The sequence below is a fragment of the Elephantulus edwardii genome, unplaced genomic scaffold (genome assembly GCF_000299155.1).
Source record: "Elephantulus edwardii isolate Elephantulus edwardi_28Jun2011 unplaced genomic scaffold, EleEdw1.0 scaffold00040, whole genome shotgun sequence".
Classification (NCBI taxonomy): domain Eukaryota; kingdom Metazoa; phylum Chordata; class Mammalia; order Macroscelidea; family Macroscelididae; genus Elephantulus; species Elephantulus edwardii.
The window spans coordinates 13,698,892-13,715,949 of NW_006399790.1; the positions used below are offsets into that span (position 1 = coordinate 13,698,892).

General features: G+C 37.6%; 1 protein-coding gene across 1 annotated transcript in view; it reads left to right on the plus strand.

Moving 5' to 3' along the window:
- Positions 1 to 310: 310 nt before the first annotated feature.
- The window catches only part of LOC102876965 (DDB1- and CUL4-associated factor 12-like protein 2-like), a 68,676-nt gene continuing 51,928 nt past the window's right edge, over positions 311 to 17,058 (plus strand). The window contains exons 1-2 of the mRNA XM_006885106.1: positions 311 to 368; positions 13,393 to 13,501. Coding sequence (XP_006885168.1) covers positions 311 to 368; positions 13,393 to 13,501 — 167 coding nt within the window. The remainder of the gene's footprint in view (positions 369 to 13,392; positions 13,502 to 17,058) is intronic.

Consider the following 17,058-nt stretch of genomic DNA (forward strand, 5'->3'; position numbering starts at 1 on the left):
AGACAACCTGGTCTTCAGCGTATCCCAGGATGCCCTTGAAGAGCCCTTATTATGCCTGCTTTACTACTTTCTTGATGCCATCATATTTGACAGCTTTCTCCAAAAGACAGGTCAGTTCCATGACTGACACCCTGGGGCTGAGGGCAATGAAAGTCATGCCAGCGAATTTCTCATTGAGCTCAGGGATGACCTTGCTCAAAGCCTTGACAGTGCCAGTAGATGCAGGGATGATGTTCTAGACAGCTCTGTGGCCATCACGCCACAGCTTTCCAGAGGGGCTATCCACAGTCTTCTGGATGGTAGTGATGACATGGACTGTGATCATGAGTCCCTTTATGATGCCAAAGTCATGGATGACCTTGGCCAAGGTGGGGAAAGCAGTTCATGGTGCAGGAGCCATTGATAACAATCTTGAGAGAGTTGTCATACTTCTTGTGGTTCACACCCATCACAAACATGGGGCCATCAGCAGAAGAAGCAGAGATGACTACCCCTTTGGCCCCACCATTCACGTGAGCACCTACCTTTTCCAAGGTTGTGAAGACACCAGTGGACTCCACAACATACTCAACATCAGCATCATCCCACTTGATGCTGGGGAGATCTCACTTCTGAAAGATAGTGATGGCTTTCCCATTGATGACCAGTTTCCCATTCTCAGCCTTGACAGTGACTTTGAATTTGCCATGGGTGGAATCATATTGGAACATATAGACCATGTAGTTGAGGACAATGAAGGGATCACTGATAGCAAAAACAACCACTTTGCCAGACTTAAAAGCAGCTCAGGTGACCAGGTGTCCAATGCAGCCAAATCCGTTTACTCTGTCATTCACCATTGTGTCTCAGGGATGTAGCTGAGGCTGCACCAGAAGAGAGGGCTATCTGTTGATTGACAAGGAGCAGGGAGCTTTTTCGTTGTCGTTGTTGTTATAATTTTTGGTCTTTAAGTTTTACTCCATCACTCTAGACCCAGAAATTATATGCAAATACTGTGTATATGAAAGTCTGAATTTTCATCAACCAGTCTGAAGTTCCTGAACACTTTATAAAAACAGAGCAAGAAAACACTGCATGGTTCAAAATTGGGAAGGGTGTGCACCAAGGAAGTGTCCTATCTCCATATCTTTTCAATCTATATGTGGAACAGATTATCTGGGAGGCTGGGCTCTATGAGGAGAAGTGTGGCCTTAGGGTTGGAGGAAGAATCAACAACCTGTGTTATGCAGATGACACAACCCTGCTTGCTGAAACTGAGGAGGATCTGAAGCACTTGCTGCGGAGGGTCAAGGACTGCAGCCTTCAATATTTCCTGAAGCTCAACATCAAGAAAACAAAGATTCTCACCACTGGGCAGATTGACAGCATCATGATGGATGGTGAAGAGATTGAGATTGTCAACAGCTTCCGTTTGCTCAGCTTTACAGTCAACACTCTTGGTATCAGCATCCAGGAAATTAAAAGATGAATTGCATTGAGAAAGTCTGCTGTCAGAGACATCTCCAAAGTACCAAAGAGCAACGATGTCAGTCTGGAGACTAAGGTGCACCTGATCCATGCCATGGTCTTTGCAATTACTTGCTTTGCATCGGAGAGCTGGACAATGACTAGGCATGATAGAAGGAGAATTGATGCCTTTGAGCTGTGGTGCTGGAGAAAAGTATTGAGTGCACCATGGACTGCTAAGAAAATGAACAGATTCATCCTGGATAGGGTTAAACCGGGCTGCTCCTTGGAGGCAAGGATTCTGAGGCTTGGTCTGAAATACTTTGGACATGTTGTAAGGAGGGACCGGTCCTTGGAGAGGAACGTCAAGGATGGGATGGAGGAGGTACAGCACAGGAGAGGAAGACCCTCCATAAAGTGGATTGATTCACTCACTGAGGGAATGGGGATAGGCATGTTGAAGACAATAAGATTGGCACAGGGTAGATCAGGGTTTAGAGCTGTTGCACATAGGGTCGCTATGAGTCACAGTTGACTCGATGGCACAGAAGAACAACAATATTATTTAATATGTAATAGTTTAAGTTGTGGTGTTGGAGAAGAGTGACTGAATATCCCATGGACTGCCAAAAGAGCAAACAGATATACTCTGGAGAAGGTGCCGCCAGAGTTTTCCTTGGCGGCAAGGATGGCGAAGTTTTGACTCACATACTTGAGCATATTGTTAGAGGGGGATATTCCTTGGAAAACACATAATTCTAGGAAAATTAGAAGGTCAGCAAATGAGAGGAAAACTCTCAGCGAGATGGATTGCAACAGTGACTGCAACGATAGGCTTTAATATCTCAGAGATGATGAGGATAATGTAGGATAGGACAGTGTTGAGAATTGTTGTTCATAAAGTCACTATGAATCAGACTCGACTCTATGGCACCTAACAAAAAAAAAAACAAGGTGAAGGAATATAAGAATAATGTTGTCAGAGTAAGGGGAGCTCTGGTGGCCTAGTGGCAAGGAGCTGCAACTACAATCCCAGAGGTGCACGGTTCGAATCCACCAGATGCTCTGCCGGGGAAGGAGGGGCAATCTCCTCCTGTACCAGTCAGATCTGATTTGACGGTACACGCACACAAAAATAATAAAATTTTTTAAAAAAAAGAATAATGTTGTCAGAGTGAACCAACCAGGTCAATTGAAGAATCTATAAGGAAACAGCAAGTTTTGACAGGTGAGGTCTACGTAAATGAAACAAAAATGAACATTTGTTCGAATTCTCAAAAGTATTAGTGGTAGAAACTTTCTGAAAAACAGTAAAGCAAAAACAGCAAAATTGCACATTCTCTTCACCTCATTCTCTTCACCATATTATCACTTCCTAGTTGCTTACAACCTTTCTAATACTCATGGAAACTCTGGTGAATATGTTTTCTTGAAAGTCACAAAAGACCTGAAAGTCAAAGAAAAGTCGACACAGAGAAAGAACAACCCAATATGGTTACAAAGCAGGAAAGGAAGGAAGAGGGAAGTTAAAATTAAAAAGAGATAATAACCATTTACTAAAATGTGTGATCATTGTTCAGTGATCCAAATCTATTCTTAAGATGATTATAAATTCAGGTGGGATAGACTCAAGATCATATTTTGTTTTTCATGGGCTTGTTTGAATTTTCTTCTGCCTCAGTTTGGACTTGCACATGAGTAATTGATGGTGTATTCCACCACAGAAAGCACCTGGCCTCGTCTTGACTGCTGATATTGAGCTTCTCCAACAATTTCTTCCATAGATGTATTCAGTCTGATTCTTCTGCAGTCCATCTGGTGAGGATCATGTTTTAAAAAAGATATTTATGGGGAATAAATCATTGAAAGTACAAAATTCAATCATTCTATTTCTAGGCTCATTTTGGTCACCAAATCCCTTACTAACTCATCTGTCTTCTTCATTGTCTCTGGTTTTTGCTTTCTTGTCACCAACTCTCATTAACACATCTTGATTGCATGTTCAATCAATTTCAGACTACAAAATTTGATAAAAATCTGCAATTTCCTTCTCTTTGGCTTTAGCTGCTGAAGCATATACTTGATACTTGAATAATATTCGTATTAACAGGTCTCCCTTGTATGCATATGGATAATATATCCTATCAGTCAAAACACTGTAGTTCAGGATGGAACTTGAAATTATCTCTTTAACTATAATACAACATCATTTTTACTGTTTATCATTTCCATCATATTATACCACGTGATTGTCTCATTCAAGAACACTTAATTATGCTTGTGTGAAACCTATACCTAGGTTAAGATGCTGTTGTGCAAACAGAGCAAGGAACTACTGAATGGTTTAAAATTAGGAAAGCTGGATAGCAGTTAAAGTGCTAAAGAGCAAGGACATCCATTTAAAGACTAAGGTGAACCTCATCCAAGCCATGATATTTTTTCTAAACAGTGATAAAATAGACCTTTTATTTACTTTGTAGAGTCAAAAGGACATACAAAAATTATTGCAAAAGTAGATAACAGGCAAACAGAAAAGTGCTTCATAAGTCCAGTTACCTTGGAGTTTATTTAAAGTAAGAGGAAAAGGTCAGAATGTTTTCATGCCATACATAGTTGGATTTTTAAATAACAATTATGACAAACAGGAGAAAGAAATAAGGAATGCTGTATTTGTGATCCATACAAACCATCAACATTTGGAGTCATACATAATTAATGAAATAACTCAAACACTTTCAAAATACTGTAGTAGCCAATATATAAGAGGCATGCATGCCTGAGATGGGCATAGGAATGCCGTTAAGAAAGCAGGGGGGGGGGAAATTACACAGAAACTATTCAATGTCTTTAAAATCACTGAGCAAGCAAAGCAACATTGAACTTCACATACTGATTTTACACAATTTCTATGCCATATCTTGACTTAAATACAAAAGCAAAAGTTAAGACTCTTCTCCTCTATTTTTGGTAAACAATTGCATGGTACACTTGGATGACTTTCCCCCTGGATTTTACCTGGGAGCAGCCTTTTACATTTTTTTTTTTTTTATTTAGAAGAGGTCAGGTTCGGCACTTTTATACTGATGTCACCAATGTTAGTATTTCTTGGGATCTCAGAAAGATTCATATTCTTCACAGCTGCTACAGCACTGGATGGAGCTCCTGCCAAGCCAGCCTCAGATTTCTCCAGTTTATTTTGTGCATCAATTTGTGTAACGATCTCATTCATGTTGGTCTCTAATACTATTCCCCACCACCACCATTTCTGCAAGAATATTGTGAACCTTGTCTACATGGAAATGAAATCCAGTACACAGATATTTTCAAAACACTTATCTAACATTTCCACAAATACTTATATTAGCTCTAAAATGCCAAGTTCACTTTCTGAAGAATCCACACAGAAGACAAAATATAATGTTGTGTAATGTCTATAAATCAGTTTGTTGTCATATACTCCTATTAACAATCCTCCTTCTAGGAAATTACAAATACCTTCATCTCTCTTCGATACCAAATGGAATGTCTCCCTGATGATTTGTTGTTGTGTATCTTCACTGTAAGGCTGCTAGAACTTGGAGAACCGTGGCTTTCCATAGTTGTTGAAAATGAGCATCGCCTTGATCATGGCTGGGCCAGGCCGACCGGGTGGGTGCTGGGGGCCAGATCGGAGACAGGGGAGCAAGCCTCACCTAGAGATCTTGCCAATGATCCTTCCCCATCCGCCCTCTTCGGCACACGCGTGATCGCTCAAGCCATGGTATTTTCATTTACTTCCTATATACTTGAAAGTTGAATAGTGAGTATGGAATACCAAAATAGAATCAATGCCTTTAATTTGCGGTGTTGGGGAAGAGTGCTGAATATCTTATGGACTCCGAAGAAAATAATAAACAAGTCTGTCTCAGAAGCAATAAATAAAAAAACAAACAAATAAAATAAATTAGGAAAGACTGCATCAGAGTCATTCATATTCTTTCTCCATATCTACTTAATCTGTATGCTGAGCTAATTATTTGAGAAGCTGGACTCTATGAAGAAGACTGTGGCATTAGAATTGGAGGAAGATTCTTTAGTAATCTTTGTTATGCAGATGATACAAATTTGCTTGCTGGAAGTAAGGAGAACTTGAGGCACTTAAACACTGCAGCCTGCAATATAGATTGCATCTCAATGTCAGGAAAAGAAAATTTCTAGCTATTGGACCAATAGGTAACATCCCAATAGATGGAGAAAAGACTGAAATGGTCAACAAGTTTATTTTACCTGGATCTGTAAACAATACCCTTGGTACCAGCAGTCAGGAAATCAGGAGACGTATTGCACTGGGAAGCCTGCAATGAGGGTTCTTTCCAAATTATTGAGGAGAATTTATGTCAGTTTGAAGACTAAGGTGCATTTGATTCAGGCTATGGTCTCTCTGATCACTTGCTATGCATCTGAGAGCTGAACAATGGATAAGATGACAAAAGAAGAATTGATTCCTTTGAGTTGTCGTGTTGAAGAGTGCTGAAGATCCCAAAAGAGCGAAGAGATAAATCTTAGAGAAGGTGCTGCCAGAGTGCTCCTTAGAGGCAAAGATGATGAAGCTTCATCTCAAATCCTTTGGGAAGGTTGCTTTGAGAGCTTATTCCTTGGAGAGCAACATCATGCTTGAGAAGGTGGAGGGAGTGAAGGAGATGAAGACCCTCAACCAGGTGGACAGACACAGTGACTGCAACAATGTGCTCATGTGTGTCAGAGATTGTGAGGATGGAACAGGATAGGATGGGTCAGATTTGCTGATCACCACGAGTTGTAGTCCATTCAATGACACCTAATGAAGATAAAACAACTGTGAAGTGAAAGGCAACATAGAATGATCGGACATTGTGGCTATTGTAGTTACTGTTTTAAAACAAAATGTGCATGAATAATTGATTAAAAATGTTTTGTAAACTTTCACTCAAATCACAATTTAAAAAAAATAATAAAGCATTGTCTGTCGTTGCCTTATTTACAGTTGATTATGTTCTTCATCTTCAAACTCCCTCAATTCTCCTGTCAACACATATTTCATGTATGGTTTACCACCTACTCTTCGTCCTTCATCCTTAATTATATGCATTAATTTAATGCTCAACTTTTTTAGACATCACAAAATAAAATTGACTAGGGAACTTAGAAGTGAACTCATTCAATTCCTCCACAATTGGGAAATTACTTTACCAGCTATCAAACAGCACAATCTATTTCTGGTTTGCTGGTCCTCAACTGCCATATGCAGAGAGAGCTACTCAGCTCTACTTTCTTTTTCAAATGAATGTTGACTATACAAGTGCTTCAGTTCCAGTGTAATATGCAAAAATCACAATCTTTTTTTCCCCCTCTGGACATATATCTTATAACTTAAGTCCCACGTTTCTATCTTATGGGATATTCTCACACATTTCCTGTTAATCTCCAAATTTTGTCACTCCCTTAAGAGCTTATCTCTGTCTATAGAGAACTAATTAAATTTGCCAATAGCATAATCTGTTAAGTTGCGCTGCTAAACTAAAGGCTGATTTGAATCCACCAGCAGCTCCACAGGAGAGAGATGGACAATCTACATTTATATGATTGACAGTCTCCAAAAACTTGCTGAAGGGTCAATTATGCCTTGTTTCTGACTTCCTAGCAGTGTGTCTGAGGTGTATATTTTCTTGTATTATTTTAATTAATTAGAGACAAAATTTGAAATTTTAATCTGCAGTTAGGTACCTCTCCAAATTATGGAGGATTAATGATGTCATTTTGAGGACCAAGGTGTGTCTGATCCAGGCCATAGTCTTTCCAATTACTTGCTATACATCTGAGAGCTAGACAATGAATAAGGATGACAGAAGAATTGATGCCTTTGAGCTGCGGTGTTGGAGAAGAGCACTGAATATCCCATGGATGGCCAAAAGAACAAGTAAATATGCCTTGGATAGGGTGTAGGCAGAGTACTCTTTGAAGACAAAGATGAAGAGGCTTTGCCTCACATACTTTGGGCATGTAGCAAGGAGGGGCTATTCCTTGGGGAAGGCCATGATGCTCAGAAAGGTAGTCAAAGGAGAGGAAAATCCTCTTCTGGGTAGATTGACATGGTGACTGCTGCTATGGGCTCTAATGTGTCAGGAAATATGAGCATGGCACAGGATAGGACAGTTCAGATCTGTTTTCATAGAGTCACTATGAGTGGTACTTGTCTCAATGGCACCTACCATCAACAACAGCAACAAACCTGGTCATCATATTTTGTTACTTGTTCCTTTATCTCCATGTTTCTTAACCTGAATTTAATAATTATATTTGTCTAAATTTTAACTGTAGAGTTCAAATGAATGCAAACATTCCCCAATAAAAGTAAAGAAAATATTTTAGAAGTAACTGGAACTTTATATATACTCATAGCAAATCATAACATCAAACTCGATGCAATGGCACCTAACAGCAACAACGTATGTTGACTAATTAAAGAAAAAGTCAAATAAGTAAGAAAGACTGAATTATATTAGTTCATAATAAAATACACCTACTCTTCACTTATTATCTCGTTATTTGATATATAGGGCAACTTTTAAAAAATAATTCAGCTGGCATCTTCAGAACACCTGAATGATATATCAGAGGCCCCCGTGAAGATTAGATCACCTGACTGATGGTAGCAGCCAAACTAGTTGTGGGATGCCTTCCCTTGTTTGTCTGGAATGCCTTGGTCCAGACCCAATGGAATGATTTGAGGTTGCAGGTGGATAGTAGAGGTTAGGCAAGGGCTTAAAGCTACTGGAGCAAACTGGGGTAGTGAAGCTAGAAGGAAAACTCATGGCTGTAGGTAGAGGCTAGAATAGAAGATAAGCAAGAGGACAAACAGTGTCCCCTCCCAGGGAGCTCTGGTGTTGTAGTGGGTAGAAAGTTGCACTGTTGACCTAAAGGCAGGTGATTCAAATCTCCTAACTGCTCAATGGGGAAAAAAATGAGTAATCTCCTTCCATGTGATTTACAGCCTTTGGAAAACCAGCCGGATGGTCAGTTATGAATTGGTTCTGACTCAACAACGAGTTTGAGCTCCATATATAGTCTTATAAAAATCTCTTGGTTTGCATATATACTTTTCACTATGTTGAGGAAATTCCCTTCTGTTCCAATTTTGCTGAGTGTCCTTATCAGGAAGGGGTGTTGGATTTTGTCAAATGCTTTTTCTGCATCAATTGTTAAGATCATATGGTTCTTGTTATTTACTTTGTTAATACAGTGAATTACACTGATTATTTTTCTTATGTTGAACCATCCCTGCATACCTGTTATGAATCCCACTTGTTCATGGTGAATTCTTTTTTGATGTGCATTTGGGTTCTATGGGCTGGGATTTTGTTAAGGATTTTTGCATCTATATTCATCAGAGAGATTGGTCTGTAGTTTTCCTTCTTGGTAATATTTTTGCCTGGTTTTTGTATTAGGGTTATGCTTGCTTCATAGAATGACTCTGTAAGTGTTCCTTCTTTTTCATTTTTTTTTTAGATAATTTAAGTAGAATGGGTGCTAAATCCTTTCTGAATGTTTGGTAGAATTCAGCTGTGAAGCCATGTAGTCAAGGAGTTTTCTTATGGGAAACACTTTTTATGACCTTTTCTATTTCTTCTCTTGTGATGGGTCTGTTCATGTGTTTTATATCTGTCCTTGTCACTCTGGGCAGGGGATGCGTTTCAAGGAATTTGTCCATTTCCTCTAGGTTTTCGAATTTATCAGAGAACAGCTTTTCATAGCATTCTGATATTATCTATTCAATTTCCTTTGGTTCTGTTCTGATGTCACCTCTGTCATTTCTTAACCAACTTATCTGTGTCTTTTCTTTCTTTTGTTAAATTTGGTGGTGGTTTGTAAATTTTATTGACCCTTTAAAAAAACCCAGCCCCTGGTCTTCTGGTGGGTTTCAACTGTTTTTCTGTTTTCTATCTCATTGATTTCAGCTCTTGTCCTTATAATTTCTTTTCTTCTAGAGGCTGTAGGATTAGATTGTTGATACTTTTCTATTTGCTGAAGGTGTTGAGTTAAATAATTGATTCTTCTTTCTTCCTTTTTTATGTGTGTGCTTATTGCTATGAAATACCCTCTGAGGACTTCCTTAGCTGCACATCAAAACTTTATACAACAGGGTGAAAAGAAAACCTACAGACTGGGAACAAACATTTGGTAATACCATCTCAGACAAGAGTCATATAACAAAAGTTTACAGAATACTCCTGGGCCTCCACAAGAAAAAGATTGATAATGATAACCCAATTACAAAATGGGCAAAAGACTTGGAACTGAGGCACAAAGCTAGATTTGTACACCAATATTCATAGCAGCATTATTCACCATCTCAAGAACATGGAAAGAGCCCAAATGTCCAACCACAAATGAATGGATTGAGAAATTATGGTACATTCACACAATGGAATACTATGCAGCACTCAGGAGCAATAACTTTGTAAATTACTACCTAAGTTGGGAGGGACTGGTGAGCATTGTGCTGAGTGAACTAACTCAGTCCCACAAGGATAAATATTGTATAAGACCATTATTATAGAATGAGTATAAGGATCCAGGAGGGGTGGAAGAGCCTGGAAGCAGATGGATATGGATGTACAGGGGGAAGAGGGGATTAATTATTGGATTGTACAATTTGATGGGTGGGGGGTGAGGGAAGTTGAAAGAATTTGTTGAAATTTGTATTAGAATTTTGTAAATAAACTAGTAAAAAAAAAAGAATGTTTGACCAAGAATGATTAAAAACAGGCCTGAGGGCCACAGATTAAAGTAGAAAACAAAACCAAACCCACGAAACAAACAACAAAACCTCTTGTGTTGTTTGCACACCAAAAGTCTACTCTCCAGCATCTTGTCCTTTCTTACCATCATTCCCTTTCTAATAACCAGTCATTGTCAGTCCATCTTGATTGAATGCTTTATCAGTGTCAAACTGTATAAGTTGGTAAAAATCTTCAATTTGTTCACCCCTGGTATTAGCAAAACAAAGCTGAAAGCCCTCACTTGTCTATATCAAGAAATTCAGGAAACTGCTATCCATATATGTTTCTATCTCAAAGAGATGATCCATCAGAATGCAGAAATATCACTGATAAAACCTGTGAGTATTACTGAAGACAACTTATAAATAATCGAGGCAAAGCATCTACAAAGACTTGTTAGAAATTCAGAAAAGGACATGGAATGAGGGATATCATTGCTGATAACAGATGGATCTTTGTTGAAAGCAAGAAGTACTATGCTGAGTGAGCTAACTCAGTCCCACAGGGACAAATACTGTATAAAACCATTATTGTAGAATGACTATGAGGATTCAAAGAGGGGGTGGGAGCAGAGGGGTGTACATGGGGGGGGTTAATTATAGGGTCACACAATTTGATGGTTGAGGGGGTGAATGAAATGGGTAAGATCTTGTGTGAAAAACATTCTATTCAAACTATGTAAATAAGTCAGTATAAAATTAAAAAATAAAAATAAAAATTTAAAAAGTGGAAAAAATAGAATAAAAAAATTATTTGTGTTTTATTGACTATATAAAGGCATTTGTATGGATTATAACAAATTAAAGACAGCATTGTGAAAAACAAATTTTAGAACACCTAATTATATGGAACCTGTACATAGAACAAGAGCTAGCTCTCAAAAAGAACAAAGGGATATCACACAGTTTAAAGACAAGAAAAGTATGCATCAGGGTTGTATTCTTTCACCATACTTGTCCAATATGTATGTGATAATAACCTGAGTAAATAGACTTTATGAAGAATAATTCAGCATTAGGCCTGGAGGAAGACTTATCAAAACCTGGGTGTTTCTTAAAAGTGAATAGAAACACTACAAAAATTCTCATAGCTGGATCAATAAGAAACATCTTGAAAGAGAGGATGACATTCTCAAGGATTTCTTTTTACTTGGATCCACAAATAGCACTTAAAGAACCAGCAGTCAAGAAACAAAATGATGTTTGCATTGCACAAATATGCTGAAAAGAATACTTTCAGAATTAAGGTGTGCCTGACTCAAGTGAGGCTATTTTCAATAATTTCATATACATTCAAAGGCTAGAAAATGGTATTTCTATTTCCAGCTTTTTGAGAAAGTGCCAAGCCACCTTCCATAGTGGTTGCACCATTTTACTCTCCCTCCAACAATGAATAAGGGTTCCAATCTCTTCACAACCTCGCCAGCATTTATTGTTGAACTTTGTTATTGTTACTGGGGTGAGATAATATTTCATAGTGCGTTTGATTTGCATCTCTCTGATAGCTAAGGAGTTAAATATCTCAGTTACAAAAGGAAAAATACTTCATAGCACCACTGTTATAAAGCAGGTCTGACATGGGGGGCTGGGAGGAGAAAAGGGTAAGAGTGGATAGATAATGAACATTGCATTGGAACAGATGAAGGAAAGAACTGTTTAAAAGGAATATATGATAAGGCATTATATGTATGACAACAGCCTCTAATAAAAGGTACATCATTGCAGAGGTCTAGGAAGGGGGGAGGTAGGTAATTGTGCAACAATTAGTATTTGTTTTAAAAAGTGAGCTTTGAGAAAGAAAGGAGGGAGAGGGGGTAAAATTTGCAACAATAAATGAATGTATATCTAACTTCTCTGTAAACGTTCGTTAAAATTACAATTAAAATTTTATTTTTTTAAAAAAGTTAGAAAATAAGTAAGAGAAACCAAAGAATGATTAAGGCCTTTAAATTATGATGTTGCCAAAGAACATTGAATAAATGTGGACAACTAGATGAATGAACAAGTCCATTTTGGACACAGTATAGCTAATATGTTCCTTAAAAACAAGGATGTGTTGTGGCTTTTGTTGTGTACCATCAAGTAGAAACTTACCCATAGCTGACCCTCCAGTGGGTTTTCAGAGGCAATAAATCATAGGGGAGAAGATTACTCAAATTTCTCCTACAGAGCCGCTGGTGGCTCCAAACTGTATGCCTTCAGGCTGCCAGTGCAACTCCTTACCATTGGCCACGAGAGTTTTACTTAAGTGCTTTGAACAGATTAACAGAAGAGACTAGTCTCTTGAAAAGGGCATGGTGCTTGATATGGTGAAGAGTCATCACACAAGAGCAAGATCCTCAAGGAGATGGACTTGTCCAGTGGCTGCAACAGTGGTCTAAAATGTAGTAGTGGTGATATGGATAATATAGGACTAGGCAGTGTTTCTATCTGTTCTACATAAGGTTACTGTGAGTTTGAACCAACTTGAAGACAACAACAGCAATAAGAAAATCTAGATAGGATCTTATGTTGCTTAGTAATTCCTAATAATCACTATCATGAAGTAATAATTTAGATAGAATAATAAATCTAGTACCTTCCATTGTGTCTTCTATATTGTTACTATGATAATGTGCTTTAGTCACATGCCTGGAATAACCTATGTCTCGATAAAAAGAATTGTTATCATGATTTTCTTTAATGGGGATGTTTGTGATTAGGGTCTTTGAAAGGCTTCAGAGAAATGACATTTCCCCAGCCCCCCTACCCCCAACCTTTCAGCTATATAGCAGCTTGAATTGTTTAACATCACGCCTTGGTTTTGCCTGGGTAATAATGAAATATTTCTCTAGTTCTCCTAGAATTGCATTAAGCAATGTGTGTGCTGTAATCTTGTAAGGCAACAAGAAAATTAATGTTGACATAATAGTGCTAAGGTTTTATAAAGGAAAATTGCTATAGATTTCTTATTAATGCCTTGATATTTGAAACTTTGGAAGGGGCATAGTTTCATTATACAATCTTAATATGACATAGCTAGTGAATTTCACATTTATGTCTATGGGAATCTTATAGGGAAAAATAATGACGGCTTCTTAACATGTATCAATGTAGTGTCTCCTGGGAAATGTATTTTATTAATGATTTAATTTCTTATTTTTCCACAGGATTTGAGGTTCCAATTAAAATCATGTTTGGACCATTGCGTTACTGCCTGCTAGTGCTTAATCTTCACCGAAAGCCTCATCACTTATTTGAAAACAAAAGAAAAACGAGGTAAGGAGAAAAGTAATGAAATGCAGCATAACACATCTTTCAAAGTAAAGGGAAGTAGCTTTTTAAAAGCGATCTAGGATCAGTGACATTCAGAAATGATTTGTTGAACACTAAATGTGCTCAAGTGTGGCATCTCAATTCCAAGGACTCTATGTCTTCTGTTATGAAATGAACCACACAGACTTTCCCCCCTTCTTTTCTGTTGCAGTCGCCTAAGATAACAATTATTGATGTCACTGATACGCCACAAACGGAAATGTAGATTGTAAAATGAATCTCCTGCATTATCCAATAGAAATTCAATGATGCTCTGGTGCTGAAATAATGATTACAATGAACATTCTTAAGTGCTGTTTTTTAAAAAATATTAATAATTTCTTTGTCAGTCTCAAAACATACCATATCCACATTTGCTTATATCATGGGTTGATACTTAAAAAGTTTATGCCCAACGCATCATAATGTCCTTTAATTCTCATGTTACTAATTCATCACTTTTAAAATACTTAGTCTGACAGTTTTTTGGTATGTTGCACTGCACTGACATTGCCTCTATCAGATGAATGATACAATCAGAGATGTCATCTGAAGATGGAATATTGGTCCCTTAATTCAAATGAATCATTAGAGATATGAAAAGAAAGTGAAAAAAGTACCTGCTTTTCCACCATGGTCTCTAATAATGGGGTGTTTTTCTTGAAGAAATAATTCTTTACCACAAGACAGATTGCTCGCAAATGAATTGATAGGGTATGATTTATATTTTGAGCTTTTTGATGGACTTTTGATGCTCAAGAAGATTCAGAGATTATATATTGTTGATCTATGTATCTCAACCTTCCTTTAGGGTGTATCAAAGTGCTTGTGTTTGTTGAATGTTGAAAGGACGAGAACAAGAGAGAAAAATAGGAGGGGAGGAAGAGAGCCAGAGAGAAAATAGTTATGCTACACACCAATCAAAGAATTGATCTGCTCCCATGTGTAAACATGGCTTAATACATACTGTTTGTTGGATAGTAAGGATGTCGGTAAAAAATGTTTCCAATTTGGCTATCTTTCTTATGCTAGTCTTCACTTCAGTTGCTACTAAGCTCAGCCTATGATCCTTGTGAATTCATCACCGGCCTCTTTAGTGTACTTAACTTTCATTTGTGTCACACATCAAAACTTTTAAGAGTGTCAAGGGAAAAGAAGAAACAGTATGCTCATTTTCATTTTAAAATTTATTTTATTTTTAAATATGACATGTCTTGTACATGTTCACTATAATCACTTCAGCTTTCAGGTCATAAAAATAAATCCATATGTGTGAGTTATAGCTTATTGTTATCAGGAATATTATCAGTGTTCAGACACTGATGATGTTTGCTGGCAGCTGCCTTATGTTTTGTTTGCTTTTGAACATGATCTTGTCTTAAGATCCCAAACCAATAGTTTGTCTCACCAATACGCATCATTTCTAAAGGTAAAGACAAATGCGAGGTGACTGCCCTCTCTTTAGGATGAAGCAAAAGACGTCCCTGAGACTATGTCTGCTTTGAATCACCATTTAAGTTCAGTTTATCAAATATATATTGATCACTAAGTCTGTTCTGGGCACAGTGTCTAGGTTTGAGGATACAAAGATGAATAAAACATGGTCCCTGTCTTCTTGGATCATATAATGATTGAAGCAACAAAGTATATTAAGTAGATTTTAATATAATATTTGGGGCATTGTGAAAGAGATATGTGCAGGATGATATTGAAGCCCTGAAGAGGGAGGATTTTGCTAGGGTAAGGAGGACGCTAGAGCAGCAAAAATATACTAAAGAGACAGAGCCTAAGCTATTGAAAAAGTGGGGGCTGAAGGAAAGGCATGGGGTTGACTCGAGAAGCAAGCTGAAAGATGTTAAGAAAGACCACCTCTCCAGGTGGGTGACATTGCAATATAGGGGGAATGTCAGATGAAGCTTCAGAATCCTTGCCTCCAAGGAGAAGCCTGGTTTCACCTTCTTTAGGCCAAACCTGTTTGTTCTCCCAGTCCATGGTATAGTCAATACTTTTTTCCAGCACCACTCAAAGGCATTAATTTTCCTTCTATCATCTCTAGTCATTGTCCAGCTTTTTGATGCATAGCAAGTAATTGTAAGGACCATGGCATGGATCAAGTGCACCTTAGTCTCCAGACTGATGTTGTTGCTGTTCATTGCTTTGGAGAAGCCCCTAGTAGCAGACTTTCTCAATGCAATTCGTCTTTTAATTTCCTGGCTGCTGGTACCAAGAATGTTGATTGTAGAACCAAGCAAACTGAAGCTGTTGACAATCTCAATCTCTTCACCATTTTTCATAATGCTGCCAGTTGGCCCAGTGGTGAGAATCTTGGTTTTCTTGATATTGAGCATCAATCCATATTGAACACTTGCAGTCCTTGAACTTCTGCAGCAAGTGCTTCAGGTCCTCCTCAGTTTCAGCAAACATCTATAGTGTAGGTTGTTGATGAGCCTATCCCTAATGCTGATGTCACATTTCTTCTCATAGAGCCCAGCCTCCCAGATAATCTGGTCTGCATATAGATTGAAAAGGTATAGAGATAGAACACATCCTTGACTCACACCCTTCCCAATTTTGAACCATGCAGTATTTCCTTGCTCCGTTCTGACAACTGTCTCCTGGTTCAAGTACAGATTTTATATAAGCAAAATCAAGTGTTCTGGGAATCCTATTCTTCTCAGAGTCAGTCAATTTGTTGTGATTCACACAGTAAAATGCCTTTGCATAGTCATTGAAACACTGATAGACATTCCTCTAGTACTCCCTGCTTTCAGCCAAGATACTGTTAGATGGGTTTGCTTAGTATAACAATATTTTTACATACTAAATTTTTTGTTGTTTCTGAGTTAATATAACAGTAGTAAAAACTTAAAGCTAATAAGATTATATTTTTACAGAGCCAAATTTATCAACTCTTCTCTACTTTTGGAGGTGAGAAATAAAAAGGAAACCAAACTACATAGGGAAACCAGGGTTAAAACCTTTGAGATATTAGCTGGAATTCCATCAAGTATATTTTCTTTATTTAAATTATTCTAAGAAGATATAAAATAAAAATCTTAAGTACAATGCCTACATTTACGATCTGATTATTTTATGCACACAATAAATTATCAGGAAAAGGAATTAGACTAGAAAATTCATAAATTTCTTCAACATCTGACTTTGAAACATTAGAATCTATTGTTGTGATTTGAGTAATAAAAGAACCAACTAATCTACAGCTAATATTAGATTTTTACCATTTGCAGAAAGTTTGCTTTCTTTCATATAATTTTAAATACCATCTTGAGGTTATTCTGCCACAAATTTGCAATATTTTTAAGTACAAACTCTTGTTTTCTGATAGAAAATAGATTAAGCTAATCAACGTCTGGTTTTTGTAAAAGCAGCAGCGATGTCATATGAGTGTATGTATTTGTGTTAAAGAGTAAGGCAGAGGAAAAGAGAGAATGGATGTTGTTGTAAAGCGCCAGCAAGTCGTAGACGACTCACAGCGACCCTATGAATGAAAGACCTGAACA